The sequence below is a fragment of the Pimephales promelas genome, chromosome 7 (genome assembly GCF_988280905.1).
Source record: "Pimephales promelas chromosome 7, fPimPro1.hap1.1, whole genome shotgun sequence".
In the NCBI taxonomy this organism is placed as follows: domain Eukaryota; kingdom Metazoa; phylum Chordata; class Actinopteri; order Cypriniformes; family Leuciscidae; genus Pimephales; species Pimephales promelas.
Genome location: NC_142775.1, coordinates 37252637 through 37269345, shown reverse-complemented (window position 1 = coordinate 37269345; position 16709 = coordinate 37252637). Strand labels below are relative to the sequence as shown.

Sequence of the window (16709 nt, the reverse complement as noted above, 5' to 3'; positions counted from 1 at the left end):
TTCAAAAGGTACACTTTTGTACCTAAAGGGTGCATATTGGTACCTTCATGGTACACTTTTGTACCTAAAGGGTGCATATACCTTCATGGTACAATATGCACCCTTTTGGTACAAAAGTGTACCTTTTTGAAAAGGTACCGCCCCAGTACCGCCCCAGTTTTTTTAAATTCTATATAGCCTATCAACCCTGTCTCCCTAATAAAATCAAAGAGTGCTTTACTATTTATTTCACTTGACCATTTTATTAAAACCTCAAATGTATGAATTAATTCAATTTTCTTCCTTTCTTCTTGTTCCTCAAAAATCACATGAATTTGTTTCTTCAACATGACATTGTTCACATCATAACCCATTTGGATGTTTTGTGTGCTTTTTAAATTATAATAGAATGATGTTAGGGCATTACAAATAGTCTCTTATTTTATTGATCTATATCTTATTTGATTTACATTAATGAAGAAAAATATGCCCTTTTTAACATTGTTCTACTTTCCTCTCCATTCTTCTATTCCTTTATTCCATCTTAAAACCTTAATTACTGACTTGCTTAATGGAACTTATCTCTATTGTTGTTTGTTTTGCTAATTTATCTCTGAATCGTTTGAGCCATCTGTAAATATTTGAATAAGGGGAACATATAGGCTACTGAAAATGCTAATGGCAAAGCTACTTCTCATTCTGCTTTTTTAAACCTCCAACAGATGCAGATATACTTGAGGTGTGTTAACCTATGGCTCATAATGCGGAAATTACAACTGTTGGGCTCATCTTGATAGGCTATTTCATTTTGTCGGCATATATTTTAATCCTCACCCAAAGCTTCTTTTACAACTTTTATTTTGTTCCCAGCACTTCTGTAAAACCATACTTGTATGATGTTCTTCTTAATGCCCCTTATCCCAGTAATTAATCATTAATTGACATTTTTAAATGGCATCTATCACTGTCTCATTGAGCTTGTATTTTAATGAGTTTCTCTAACAAGTTTTTTTTTTTTTTTTTTTGACCATATACCACACTATTATAATTAAATACAGACTGGATCAGAGCCACATAAACAGTTTTTCATAATAAACATAGAAAATATTAATTTAATTTCTTCCTGAATCGTTCCGTTAAGCGACGCGTATATGATTGACAAGCTCACGGACCAATCAGCATCGCGGAGGCGGAGCGTGTCGCTCGCATTCTACTTCCCTACATTGGAGAGAGTGGAGACACACAACACAAACGGGCGGTCCATAATCACCAACATCATCATAATCATCATCACACACTGGACCTGCAAAGATCAGCCGTGAAAGAGCGTCGCAAAGCCGCATCGGCCATCGAGCGCACATCAGCACGGGCGTCAAAGCGTCAGATCCGCTGGACATGGCAGGGATTCTGGTGTGGTTCTGGAACGAGAGGTTCTGGCTCCCGCACAACGTAACCTGGGCTGACTTGAAAAATACTGACGAGTCAACCTTTCCACAAGCCGAGGATCTGTATCTAGCGTGTCCTTTAGCATTCTGCATGTTTATGATCCGGCTGGTCTTTGAGAGGTACGTCCAGTGTCACATCTTCATCCTCACCATCAGCACCAGCATCATCATCACTGCTGAAGATGATGTTGCGCTCAGGGCTTCATCCTCAGCTGATGATCATGGTGGGACTGGGTTTGTGCTCCTTCACATTGTCACTGAATCCTTGTATGAATTAGGACAATGACAGGAACACAATATGGCCCTTCTTCTGGAATAATGATACTGATGAAAGTAGGTCAGTCAGTGCCTGTCTTTGTTTTGTAGATCAGTCTTAGGTGTAGGTTTTGGTTTTTCTAAACGGGATGCTTTTATAGCAAATGTAAAGTTTTTGAATTTCCCATTGACTCCCAACACTGGGGCATCTTGTCACACTACTGTATATGGGGTAAGTTGTCACAAAGGGAACCAAACAAAAACTAAAGAATTTAGTTGAATTAATACGTTTCCTAATTATGCGTTATGTCACGTAAGTGTATTATGTAACATATTCAGGTTTATAGAAACCAGTCAAAGGCATGTATTAATCCAAATTTTAGGTCATCTTATTTAGAATATTTACAAATTTTAAAAGAAACGTCATGGCCTACATTTTTAAGAGACTCGTGACCTACATTTTGCAATTCGTCACAATGTTTTTTGAAATAATTTCATGTTATTTGAGCAAAAATACCACAAAAACAGTAATATTGTGAGAATTATTATCACAATATCAGTGTTCAATTTATTTAGCTGAATTTTCAGCATCATTACTCAAGTCTTTAGTGTCACATGATCCTTCAGAAATCATTCTAATATGATGATTTGATGCTCAAGAAGCAGTTATTATTATTATCAATATTGAAAACAGATGTGCTGCTCGATATTTCTTTAGAAACCTTATTTTAAAAAACATTTTGTCAATTTAATGCACCCTTCCTGAGTGTTCATTTCTTTAAAAAAAATCTTACTGACCCCAAATTTTTGAATGGTAGTATATATATATATATATATATATATATATATATATATATGTAATTATATATTAATAGGTAATCATGCTCATCTTTTTTGTCACAACCATGATATATCCACTTTACATTTTTTTTTTATTTACATAATTGTTTATGCAGGTGCTGTTAGTTGCTGCAACACCAGAAAACTATTTCAAAAACGATTGCATTTGACAGAAAAAAAAAATGGTAATTTTATCGACATTTGTTTTTAGCTGGACTGTGCTGTGGCTGTGGTAATAATCAGTTTGAAAATTTTCGTAGTCTTCGAAATAATTCCATAATGCAATTTTTTTTCTCCAGTGTTTGATTCAAAACCACTGCTATGGTTTTATAAATAAATACGGATATATTTTTAGTGCATATTTACTAACAAACAGCCTCTGTGACAACTAGCCCCGGCCTCCCCTATATCATAATTATATCATTTAGATTATTCACTGTGCACTTGATATCAGCAGTATATCATGCTTCCCAGTTGGTTAATACGATTAATTATTAATTTTGATAAGTGTGTTGGCTTTCGATGTCACAAAAGCAGCAGTTTTGACATATTCCCAGCGGGACGGCGCAGTGTCAGGTTTTGTGTTTATGTATGCCACAGACCATCTGCTCTTCACCTTCATCTGACAGACTTCTTTACAGCTGAATGTTGATCTTCTTTGTTAGAAGGCGAAATATACTGTCTCCTCTGGGATTGCATTTAGGGAGGATGATGGATTTTCTAGGAATCCTTTTTTTATTACCAAGTTTAACCCACGTGTTCAGGTAGTTGAAACATTTGGATCTGACTTTGCATGTAAAAAATACATTTTCAAAATAATAAAAAGCAATTAGTGTCCAACCAAAAGTTGATAAAAGCTGTCGTGATCTTCACCGTATAGCGTGGAAAGAGGACGCATTATCTGAAGTGCGAACGTGCTCTTCCAACTCCTGCATTGTACACCAGCTGTAAAGTTTAACGATGAGGAACAGCACATTTATGGCATTTCAGCCCCACAAAAGCAAACAGTGTGCAAGCGGCAAATCAGTCTGAGCACGGACTTCATAACCTTATCATGGCTCTTCAGCTTCTATAAGAGTCATTTCTGGAGCATTTTCACTGAATTGCATTTTCATTGTGTGACGGCTCTTAATTGGATGAGCTTATTAATTAAGTGGCAAAAGCTCATTAAAACTGTCTGTCTAGTGACATCTCACTTCCCATGTCCAGCATTAGAAGACCAGTTCATTTCGAAGTATTTGCATTAGGGCTGTGCAAAAATTAATTGCGATTAATTGCATCCAAAATAAAAGTCTGTGTTTACATAATAAAATTGTGTGTGCTGTATATAATTATTTTGTATATATAAATACCTATGCATGCATGTATATATTTAAGAATTATTTGCGCTTAAATTCTGTATATATATATATATATATATATATATATATATATAAATACATAATCTATATTATATAAATATAAATATTTTATATATGAAAAACACATTTTCTTAAATATATACATGTATGTGAGTGTATTTATATATACAAAATAATTATATACAGCACACACAAATATATTATGTAAACACAGACTTTTATTTTGGATGCGATTAATCGCAATTAATTTTTGTACAGCCCTAATTTGCATATATATATATATATATATACTGCTCGTCAAAAGAAAAAAAAAAGTTGCTGTTCGGATTTAAATAAGCATATACTTAAGTTGATGGAGTGTGTAACTTTTCATTTATAAAGATTCATAGGAAGACACATCATGGCCGTATTCCAGGATGACAATATCAAGATTCAACTGGCTCAGATTGTGAACGAATGGTTGGGAGGAGCATGAAGAATCATTTTCACACAAACGGCTCCTTTGAGTCCACAAATCAGCCAATATCACAGGATTCATCACAGGAAGATGTCATTAACACACTGCCTTTGTTAGTTAAAGGTTTTTAAAAGGGTTTTAAATTGAAATTCAATGAATTGGTGACCAGGAATTAGCATTACTGCCAGGAACATTTAAGAAATTGCCAGTTTATCATTTCAAACGTTGGACAAATTATCAATATGTGCTTAAAGAAAGAATGCGATAAACATGGCTTCCATCTTAAAAAAAAAAAGTTCATATTTTGTCAAATTAGAGATTAGAAAATACCCAAGGCAATAACCCATGAAATGTCTCTTCTGGTTGTTTTTCCTTTATGACATTCTCATTATCAGATCGACAAGATATAATCTCATTAGCATAAAAACAACTTTAATGCAGTTGCTCTGATCATGTTTATCAGACCTTTGCGAAAGAAGCTAGTCAGGCGAAGTGCTTACAACTGGCCCGTGTGGTTCCCCTCGCTGTGTCTGCAGATTTGGCAAGACTTCCACAGCGATTGCAGACAGGGGGATTTCTTCAGTCTTAGATTTCTGTGGTTGCAGGCATTTTACCTCTGAGGTTCCCTTCCAAAATAGATTTTTAATGCAGCCCGTCAGACCTTCAGAATTAAGCTATCAAGCATTGATATCACGAGATATAAATCTAATAAAGTCTTCTTTGTTATTGGTTGTTGTAGGTTTATTGCAAGACCGTGCGCACTTGGTCTGAAAATCCAGGCCAATGGACCGCAGAAGGCTCAACACAACGCCATTCTGGAAAAGGTCTTTACTGCCATCACCAAGGTAAAGACCATGTTTGATTCAAAAGCTCATTCTGATTCTGAGTTGACTCCTCATCCATCCATTCCTTCCATCTCTTCCAACCATCCATCCATCCATTTATTCCTTCCATCCATTCCTTCCGTTCCTTCCATTCCTTCCATCCGTTCCTTCCATCCATCCATCCATCTCTTCTATCCACTCCTTCCATCCATTCCTTCCTTCCACTCATCTATCCCTTCCATTTATTCATTCCTTCCATTCGTCTATCCCTTCCATCCATCCTTCCATACCTTCCATCCATCATCCATCTCTTCCATCCATCCATATATCCATTCAGTCCTTCCATCCATTCCTTCCTTTCATCTATCCATCCATCCATCCATTTCTTCCATCCATCCATCCATCCATTTCTTCCATCCATCCATCCATCCCTTCCATCCATCATCCATCCATTCCTTCCTTCTATTCGTCTATCTCTTCCATCCATCCCTTCCTTCCAACCATCCATCCAACATCCATCCATCCATCCCTCCCTTCCATCCAACCATCATCCCTTCCATCCATCATCCATCCCTTCCTTCCATCAATCCATCATCCATCCATCCCTTCCTTCCATTCATCTATCTCTTCCATCCATCCATCATCCATCCATCATCCCTTCCATCCATCATCCATCCCTTCCTTCCATCCATCAATCCATCATCCATCCATCCCTTCCTTCCATTCATCTATCTCTTCCATCCATCGATCCCTTCCATCCAACCATCCATCCATCTAACATCCATCCATCAATCCCTTCCATCTGACATCCATCCATCAATCCCTTCCATCTAACATCCATCCATCAATCCCTTCCATCTGACATCCATCCAACCATCCATCCATCCATCCCTTCCATCCATCCACCTAACATCCATCCATCAATCCCTTCCATCTGACATCCATCTATCCCTTCCATCCATCCATCCATCCCTTCCATCATCCCTTCCATCTGACATCCATCCATCCATCCCTTCCATCCATCCATCTAACATCCATCAATCCCTTCCATCTGACATCCACCTATCCCTTCCATCCATCCATCCATCCCTTCCATCATCCCTTCCATCTGACATCCATCCATCCATCCCTTCCATCCATCCATCTAACATCCCTTCCATCCGACATCCATCCTTCCATCTCTTCCATCCATCCATCCATCATCCCTTCCACCCATCATCCATCCATCCATGTAGTTGTACAGACTTTTATCTGTACTTTTGACATCCTTAAAAAGGCACCAATGGCCAATAAACAGTTTTTTTAATAAAAAAAATGTTAATATTGAGCATCAGTAAAAAAAAAAGTAATTTCAGTAATTCATGTATGCTATTCTTACTGGAGCTGGAATGAATCATGACATTGAAAAGATTTTTTTTTATCAGTCATTTATTTTTAAATAATTGTTAAATTATGCAGAAATGTGATTAAAAACTGCAGAGACTGTGAATCAGAATCAAATCAAGCGCGTGTCATAGTTGCTGAAAATTGATTACAGAGAATCACATTAAGTGAACAGGACATTTCTACAACAAATCCACTGTGAACTCTCCTTCCGAATGAGCTGAATCAGTATGCATTGTCAATTAAGTTCATTTATCTTGAATCAAATGCAAGTTCATTTGAGAATGAGGACCAGCACAATCACAGCATGATCTTTTGAACTAAAGCAGAGCAAAAGTTGCCAAGTAAAAGAAGAATAACGTTTCAACTTTTTGAGCTCTTGTCTTGGAAAAGAGAACAGTGTTGATGGTGAGGGCAGTATGGATTGACTATACAGTAATCATAATCTCAAAGCTATGAATGCAGAGTGATAGCGTGGCTCTTTGACGTGTGTGGCTTTATCAAAGCTCATGTGTATGACGCACCAGGACTATTTTTAGACACCACAGAACTAAGTTTCCTTGACAAATGTTCAGATTCTTAAACACACAAGATCCAGGCACACTTTAAGAATAAAGAGACAATTTCTGCCTGAATTGAAGGAATTGAAGAGAGAGAGAGAGAGAGAGAGAGAGACCTCAGGGCGAAACTCATGTAGCATGTTAGCAGAGACCTCATTCTAATTGGAATTTGATTGAGTTTGCATTAAACCCATTAGAGATAAACATCAGTTCTAGGGCTGTTATGAAATATTTTTGGTATAAAAGTAATTTTCTTTAGAACATTTTTTTTTGGCCAAAGCTCTGGTGTCCTGGCTGTATCATCCTGAAGTGATTTGTTTTGCAATGATAGCTGGATATTATCCCGCTTTTTGCATGACTACTTGCCAAATAAATAAATAGACTTTTTTTTGGGGGGGGGGGGGGGGGAGTTTTATGAGAAAGAGAGCCGAGTAAAACTAATTCATCTCATTTAATGTTAAATTCAACATTATACATTATTAAAATCAAAAGTGGTAAATTGAATAGTTGTATTTTATTAACTCATTTGTACAAAGATGAACAAATAGCATACAAATGTATTGCTCGTTGTTAATGCATTAACTAATGGGACCTTATTGTAAAGTGGCAACAATATTTGACTGCTGAATGCTACGATGACCAATCAGAATCAAGTATTATTTTCAGTTTTTGCTGAAGTATCGATAATTGTGAAATTCAACTGCTATTTCAAATTACTTGTATCAGCCCACCAATTTTCGTGATTTCAATACTGACCAAAAAGAATCATGATTATGATTTTTAATTGATTATGATTTAATTGTGTATTTTTACAATTTCATAAATTGTGGACCCGTCAAACCTGTTTTTCGTGCCAAACTCAGATTTTCTTAACTCTCCTTGTTTTACAGAATAACTTCACTTGCTAATCCGACTGAACCGTATACGGTGGCCAATGATGGTCAGCGGATCCTCAAACAATGACATACTTCGTTAGTTTTGTTTGCATTTTGTCCAGTGTCATTCTCAGTCTCGTTCAGACAAGTTCATATCGGCATATGCGTTCAGTAAGCTCAAAAAAAAAAAATCTATGAAATGTGCCTTTAGAAATTAGGGCATGGAAGTGAAGAAGAAAGATTTGTTCATTCACAACTGATTCAGTGAATCAGTCAGCACAGCAGAACATCACAGTGTGATTATGTGTCTCACTGGCTCATATGCAGATGACAACTGTTTTAAATGTGCATTGAGTGATTTTTTCAAGCTGTTAAATCCAAATCCAGGCGGTTTGTTTGTCCTCGAACAGTGTCAGATCTCTGCAGTGACATGCTTGTGTCTGCTGTGTGTTTCAGCACCCCGATGAGAAGAGGTTAGAGGGTTTGTCTAAGCAGCTGGACTGGGACGTGAGGACCATCCAACGCTGGTTCAGACAACGACGCAACCAAGAGAAACCCAGCACACTGGCGCGCTTCTGCGAGAGCATGTGAGAATCCGCTTTATGTCTGTGCTTGTTTTGTCGGGGCGCCTGATTTGTTATTGTTAACTTTTTGTGCATGATCTGAATTTAAATGAATGATTTGGAATACAGACCAAAAAAAAAAATGGTTGGTCTGTTTTTAGAGAAGACATGCAATATTATTGCAGAAGTGAAAGCAGTTTCAAAACCTGAAAGTTTACTGACTGTAAAGCAAATGTAAAATCTATATTTAGTAAAATAATTTGGACCCTAAAATCAAAGTCAGGTGTCAAGTTGTGTTCAAAATTTGAAGTTCCTATCACAGAAATTGAGCCCGCTAAATGGTTTTAAAGTACTGTTTCCATATTAAATGCAATATATATATATATATATATATATATATATATATATATATATATGAAGAGTTCAGATGCAAAAGCCTCTAAATGCCATTTGAAATTTTCTTCTTTAATGATGATTTTTATCAAACTTGTATATTTAAGTTCAGTAATTTCACACTGAACTTAAATATACAAGTTTGATAAAAAAAATTATCATTACAGAAGAAAATTTCAAATGGCATTTAGAGGCTTTTGCATCTGAACTCTTCATATATATATATATATATATATATATATCCAAAATGAATGAACTATTAATTTAAGTAATTCAACTTGAAAGGTGAAACTAATATAATATATACGTAGAATCATTACATGCAAAGTGAGATATTTCAAGCCTTTATTTGTTATAATTTTTATGATTATGGTTTATAGATATGAAAACCCCAAAGTCAAAATTAGAATATTGTGAAAAGGTTTCTAAGTCATAATCATTAAAATTATAACAAATAAATGCTTTAAATATCTCACTCTGCATGTATTGAGTTTATATAATATATTAGTTTCACCCTTTTGGTTGAATTACTGAAATAAATGAACTTTTGCTCAATATTAAAATTTTTCGAGTTTCACCTGTGTGTATATGTATATGAAGAGTTCAGATGCAAAAGCCTCTAAATGCCATTTGAAATTTTCTTCTTTAATGATGATTTTTATCAAACTTGTATATTTAAGTTCGGTAATTTCACTTAAATAACAATTAATAGGTAATTATCATTGCCATTTAAGTGAAATTACTTAACTTAAATATACAAGTTTGATAAAAATCATCATTAAAGAAGAAAATTTCAAATGGCATTTAGAGGCTTTTGCATCTGAACTCTTCATATATATATATATGAAGAGTTCAGATGCAAAAGCCTCTAAGTGCCATTTGAAATTTTCTTCTAAAATGATCTTTTTTATCAAGCTTGTATATTTAAGTTCAGTAATTTCAATTAAATAGCAATAAAGATTACATATTAATTGTCATTTAAGTGAAATTACTGAACTTAAATACACAAGCTTGATAAAAATTGTCATTTTAGAAGAAAATTTCAAATGGCATTTAGAGGCTTTTGCATCTGAACTCTTCATATATATATATATATATGTATATATATATATACACACACACACACACACACACACACACAGGAGTATATTTTCCACTTTATATATAACTATAACTTTTATATAAATATAAATTAAATAAAATATTGTTTTCTTTGGAGTTTATTCATGTTGGAGTTTTTTGTACGATGAATCGTTCACGATAAGGCCAGCTACATGCGTTAAGGGCAATTCTGTAATATTTTTAAATGTTTTTGAAAAGTAGACTTTTTAAAATCACAGTAAAAACAATAATACTGTGAAATATTATTAGAATTAAAAAAAATAATATTTCATTATATATTTTCATTAAATATTTCAATATTTATTCCTGTAATCCAGTCTTCAGTGTTTGTTAAGCTCAATTCAAAGAAGAAAAGTATTAAATTCTCGATAATGTGAACATGGTCGGTTTTGATTTCTCGCTAAACCTGAGTTGTTTGTTCAACTTTTCTGCTGAACTCATTTGGTTGGTGTTGGTCCTTGTGTCTGAAATAGACAGGTCTCACCTGTGAGTATTATTGTGTCCCAGTGTTGGCTAGTTAGGCGGCATTAGGGCAAGTAGGCCACAGTCTATTCCTGTCTCTCTTTGTACCCTCTTGTCACCTGTCTTTGCTCGTCCTGTCCACAGAATCTCATTTTCTTGTCCTCAACTGCTCTATCTCTCTGCGTTACCAGTAGTTCTACATTTTCCCATAACTCAGACGTGATTTTAAATGAATATTTGACTGACATGCTGCATCATGTCACATTTGCATAAAGTCAACCTCTGCTAAACTCTCAACGGTGGCACTCGCTGTTGCTCATGTCGGCATAAATCAGCAACTTAATGTCTTACAATGGCTTTGTAGCACGGTATGTGTGAACACTGTCTCCTTGTTCACCGTTCGTAGCCTCAGCTGTAGGGTTCAATGACACTAATGTTCTGTCGGTTTCTCTCTGATCTAGCCCCAGAAGTAATAGTGACCATCTAATCAGCGCTAAAGCACGACACTGTGCCATTTCCTTCAGAAGCAATTAAGCCAAAGTCTTCAAAGATCACAGAACACGCTCACTTTTGAGAACTAGCCTAATGAGAACTATGTAATGCTGAGAATTATAGAGCTACTCTGATTCTTGCTTAAGGCACTATTGGAGATCATGTTTTGTGGTGCTTGAAAAAGTATTGCTTTTTAGTATTGGGAAGAAAAGTATTGGGAAGTATTTTAGTATTTTGGGAAGTATTGGGAAGTATTTTAGTATTGGGATTAAAAGTATTGGGAAGAAGAAGCTGAAACAACTGCAGTGATTCTCAATTTATCCAGAATCGTGCAGCTCCCATTAAACGTTTAGGGCCAGATGTATGTACATTTGCGAACGCAGCGTTAATAGCACCATGGCCAAGACGCAGAAAGCACTTGATGTGATGTACCAAACCTGCAGTTCATCAGGTAATCAAAGCCTGTCCCCACCTACTATACCGTAAATTGCACGTATTTAAACACACAATTGAATGGGCCTCCTTTCTTTCCATTATGGATCAGCCAAGTCAGACAAAACAGCAAAAACTAAAATTAAGCAATAAGAGGTTGATCTGCTTGTTCATGAGGTAACAGCAAATTTATCATACAAGACCTTTGATTTCTTCCAGTAATCGGAATATTGCGTAGCTGCTTAATCTGTAACGCTTAAAGGGATCGTTTAGGATTTAGCAAGAAGCTTTGTATTAAAAACCTGTAGTACTTTCGAATTACCGTGATTTCCGCCCTCATATCCCCCTGAGATGAGAGATTTATGTATTTTTTGTCTGAAAAAAATCCTCCGATGACGCAAAAAAACGTCATTTTGCATCTTCGGAGGATTTTTTGTCCAGAGGCTAAAGACTAAAGACTTCAATCTAACTGAATTCATTCTGATTGGTGAATCTGAATGTAGTGTTTACATGAACGCTAAACAAGTGATCGGTTGATGTGCGTTTTAACATTGCTAAGAAAATTTCCGCTCCTCCGTGAGAGATACGAGACCGGTGGGTCTCACAGGTAATCACGCGCCGTTCTCCCGCGGCCCTCACTCGTCCCGCTCGCCACAGTAAACATGATGAATGGCGACTGTAGAACGCAAAAGCCGAATCCCGGATATTTTGGGGCAGACTCATCACGGAGACTCACTAGTAGCCTAGACTTGTTGTTTAACTACTGCGCTCTGTTACCGGTAGGCGTGGCCTCCTAGGGCAGCGAAGCAAGTGCATTCTGGGAATTGTTGTCTTTCGTCCACATACAATACATTTTCTGGCTTTTCTCAGTCTAGAATTCAAAAATAATTTCACATTTCTTCTACATAAATGGCATTTTAAATACACATTCATCTTTCCAGAGGTGAAGTATCCCTTTAAAGAACACAAACAGACATATAAGAACACAAACATTTCCATATATATATATATATATATACTATATTTCCATATAAGGTAGGCCTACTTGCCTATTTTTGTTTAGTTTAATTGGGTTGGGGTGCCTTGGGGAAAAAAAAAACTATAAAGGGGTGCCATGCTTTCAGAAAGTTTGGGAACCACTGGTCTAAGAAATAAAAATTCTTGCTGATTATGCCTGATCTTCTGGTCCATGCATCACATGGAAAGGTCAAAGTCACTGCAGAAAGGTCAAGGTCATTGCATTTTTATCTCAGAACATGTGCTGTGTTGTTCATGTGTGTGTTTTGTGCATACAGAAGACTTTTTTTACTGTGCACAGTTTACACACTGCAAAAATAGTAAATATGGTAGTATTTTAGTCTGAACATAACTTTACTCGGTCAGTGGAGTATTTTTTGGCTTCGATTTTTAACTAAATGCATTTGGAGGGTTTTTTTGGCAAGTCTTGTGTCTTCTCTTGTTAGTCGTGTAACCTCGACGTTTTTTTTTTCTTTTCACTTTGCGAGGAAAGAAGAATCACAGCTCATAGAAAGCTCAGTGGAAAGAGTGGATTATTTCACACCCACAGAGAATAAGGAATATTTTTTGTCTCCATAGAAACACTGAATGACTTGAACGTTTACACAGATAGTGTGGTCAGTTTGATGCATTTTCAGTTCAGTATTTTGTCAGAGTTGTATGAAAACAACCAGATGCTTCACAAAAGATTTTGACGTGGTGATTGCATAATGCCTGAGATTATGGTGCACTTCCAATCCCATCAAAAACACTGGAATTTGTGAACGTATGTAAAAATTTCTCACAATGGAATCTCTCTCAAAGAACTGAAGCTGTTGTGCTTCAGGTTTGGATTGAGGAGTATATTAAAAACTTTGGTGTGTCGTGTCTGTATTGAACATTCAGCATATATATATATATATATATATATATATATATATATGTTAAAATGTATTGTAAAGGTAAATGTTATGTATATGTAATCTTTTTTATTATTTTACATCATTTGCTTTGCTTTATGGGATTATAGTTTTTATCAAAAAAGCTCACAGTCTTGTTCTTTTGACTTTTTCCTGAATTTCACACTTTTTGTTGTTGTTTGCAACACATTTTTTTTTTTAAATCCATGAATTCTGAATGTGAAGGAAATCAATGGGGAAAATGCTCATCCAAGGCTGCTGAAAAAGTGGATGATCATTGATTTGCTGTCTAGTTGGTATGGAACCAGCTCTAGCCATTTTATACTGTATTAACTTCACACAAATGCTTATTTCTCTCTCTTTTTCGATCCCATGTGTAACTAACCTGTTGCCAGGCAACTACGTTGACCTCTAATTAGGTAAATTACTCCGGTTTGTTCTTACTATTGGTCAAGAATGTTAAATAATGCCAAAAAACAAAAACTGCCCTTTAATTTCAATACACTTGAATTGATTATTTTTCCTTTTGCTTAAAGAAAAAAAACTCCCTGTGCTTCGTTAGCCAAACGAAATCGAATTCTTTCTCTCAGCCGTTGATTATGAAGAAGTCAGCCGTAAAAGGTCTAATGGGAGATGCAGTTTAAAGTTACTGAGAAGTGTGTAAGCAAGAGCTGGTGTTTCTGTGCTCATGGCCCAGTGCAGTCCTACAGATTGAGGCCTGTCAGACAGCATCACTGATCAGCGTCTGAAAGCAGAGCATCCCTCTCTGTCAGGTGTATCTCCTTCTAGAAGGGCTTTCAAGGTCAGTCAGCTCAAGCCCAAAGGCTCTGATTTGCTGTCTGGTGTTTTCCAGTAAAACTGCTGAAAGGAATACGTCCAAAGCTTCTTAAATAATGACCTGAGGAACACATTGTCAAATGTGATAGCTTGTGTAATCTTGACATTATTTCAGCCTTTTTGAAGCATAATTTCAGCCAAACAATAAGTAGATTCCAAATGCTTGTTGCAAGAAGAAAAATGCAGAAAAATAAATCAAATCTTGAATGAATTATATTTGTTCATTTAATGCACCAATAAATAGCCATTAGTGTCAATATTTACCTAGGTTTAAATATTTATAGCACTATTTACCTATTGTATTATTTATATTCATATTTGTTTAAACATGTCAACATTTCAATGATTCATTTTAGCAAATTAATCATTGGATCAGACGTATGCATTTAAAATGGATAGGATTCACAGAAATAATTTTACCAACTTTGATTTTACTGCTAAATTTAAAGATGAAATTTGTAATTCCGGTGCCATATGGTATTAATTTTTTAAATGTAATTTTCTAGTAGTTTTCCTGAACACTCCTGTTGTCTACTCATTTATTGATTTATTTTATTGCAAAGTCATTGTAAATATATACAGTGCCCTCCACAATTATTGGCACCCCTGTTTAAGATGTGGTCGAGGACTTTTAAAAATTCTCCCTTTTTTTTAAACAACATAGAACCCAAATGCAAAAAAAGAGAAAAATCCAACCTTTTATTCAAGTACATTACTTTGGTGGTAAAAAAAAAATGTAAAAATTTAGAAAAATAAAAACTTCAAATCCTGTGTCCCACAATTATTGGCACCCCTAACAATTCCGCTGAAAAATGTAATTGATTTTTAAAAAAATATATATTTTCTGTAGTTGCTAATGTTGGTCAGGATATCTAGGAACTTTTAATTAGTAATTCATGACTTCCTATTTCCCTGGGGTATAAATATGACATGACACAGAGGCCTAATTCTCTTACCCATTTGTCAACATGGCAAAGACAAGAGAACACACCATTCAAGTAAGGCAGATGTGTGATGACCTTTATAAGTCAGGCAATGGCTACAAGAAAATAGCCACTCACCTTATATTGCCCATATCTAAAGTTAGAGGAATCATTAAGAAGTTTAAAACAACAGGAACAGTGACAAACAAGGCTGAAAGAGGTCCCAAGTTTATCTTGCCACAACGCACTGTGAGGAGGATGCTAAGAAAAGTAAAAAAAAGTCCTAAGCTCACTGTCACAGAATTGCATCAAATAGTGGCATCTTGGGGTCACAAAATCTCCAAAACAACCATCAGATGCTCTCTACATGCCAACAAGATGTTTGGGAGGCATGCTAGGAAAAAGCCTTTTCTCACTAACACTGACAAACGTAAACGTCTGGAGTTTGCCAAGCGGCACTGGGACTTCATCTGGGATCGTGTGCTTTGGTCGGATGAGACTAAGATTGAGCTTTTTGGCAACAAACACTCTAAGTGGATCTGGTGTAAAACAAAAGATGTGTATGCCGAAAAGTACCTCATGCCCACCGTGAAGTATGGTGGAGGATCTGTGATGCTGTGGGCCTGTTTCACTTCCAAAGGCCCTGGGAACCTTGTTAGGGTGCATGGCATTATGAACGCTTTGAACTACCAGGACATTTTAAATAAAAACCTGATGGCCTCTGCCAGAAAGCTGAAGATGGGTCGTCATTGGGTCTTTCAGCAGGATAATGATCCAAAACGTGTGGCAAAATCTACACAAAAATGGTTCAGTCACAAACTCAAGGTCCTCCCATGGCCATCTCAGTCCCCAGACCTCAATCCAATCGAAAACCTGTGGGGTGAGCTAAAGAGGAGAGTGCACAAGAGAGGGCCCAGGATACTGGATGATCTAGAAAGATTTTGCAAAGAAGAATGGTCAAAGATCCCTCTCTCTGTGTTCTTCAATCTTGTGAAATGTTATAGGAGGAGATTAAGTGCTGTCTTGTTGGCAAAAGGGGGTTGTACAAAGTATTAACATCAGGGGTGCCAATAATTGTGGGACACATGATTTGAAGTTTTTATTTTTTTAAATTTTTAATTTTTTTTTTACCACCAAAGTAATGTACTTAAATAAAAGGTTGGATTTTTCTCTTTTTTTGCATTTGGATTCTATGTTGTTTAAAAAAAAGGGAGAATTTTTAAAAGTCCTCGACCACATCTTAATCAGGGGTGCCAATAATTGTGGAGGGCACTGTATATATCTTCACCAGCCTACTTTTCAAATGATAATAAATAGCATTTGGTTTTACATTTTTAGATTTCATAGCACTTTACTTCAATTTTAAATCAATTTGAAATTATTCATACTTTGACATAAAACTGCTTTTTTGTAGGTTATCTCATTTTGTCATTTCAGTCTTGTTTTGCATAGACTTTTTATTATTACTATTTACTATCCAACTAATACATCCAGTCTGATCAAAGTCACTCCTGGGCAAAAAAATAAAAAATCAAAAAAATGATCCGAGCCCAAAATGGCTTAACACTTAGCTTTCATTCATCTTAACCA

General features: G+C 35.8%; 2 protein-coding genes across 4 annotated transcripts in view; one reads left to right on the top strand and one right to left on the bottom strand.

The window, feature by feature from the left end:
* stk39 (serine threonine kinase 39) overlaps window positions 1-16709 on the bottom strand; it is a 118923-nt gene that overhangs the window by 65920 nt on the left and 36294 nt on the right. The gene's annotated exons all lie outside the window — the stretch shown is intronic.
* cers6 (ceramide synthase 6) overlaps window positions 1192-16709 on the top strand; it is a 43942-nt gene continuing 28424 nt past the window's right edge. The window contains exons 1-3 of the mRNA XM_039683189.2: window positions 1192-1544; window positions 5077-5182; window positions 8436-8566. Of these exons, the coding sequence (XP_039539123.1) occupies window positions 1375-1544; window positions 5077-5182; window positions 8436-8566 (407 nt within the window). The 5' untranslated portion in view covers window positions 1192-1374. The remainder of the gene's footprint in view (window positions 1545-5076; window positions 5183-8435; window positions 8567-16709) is intronic.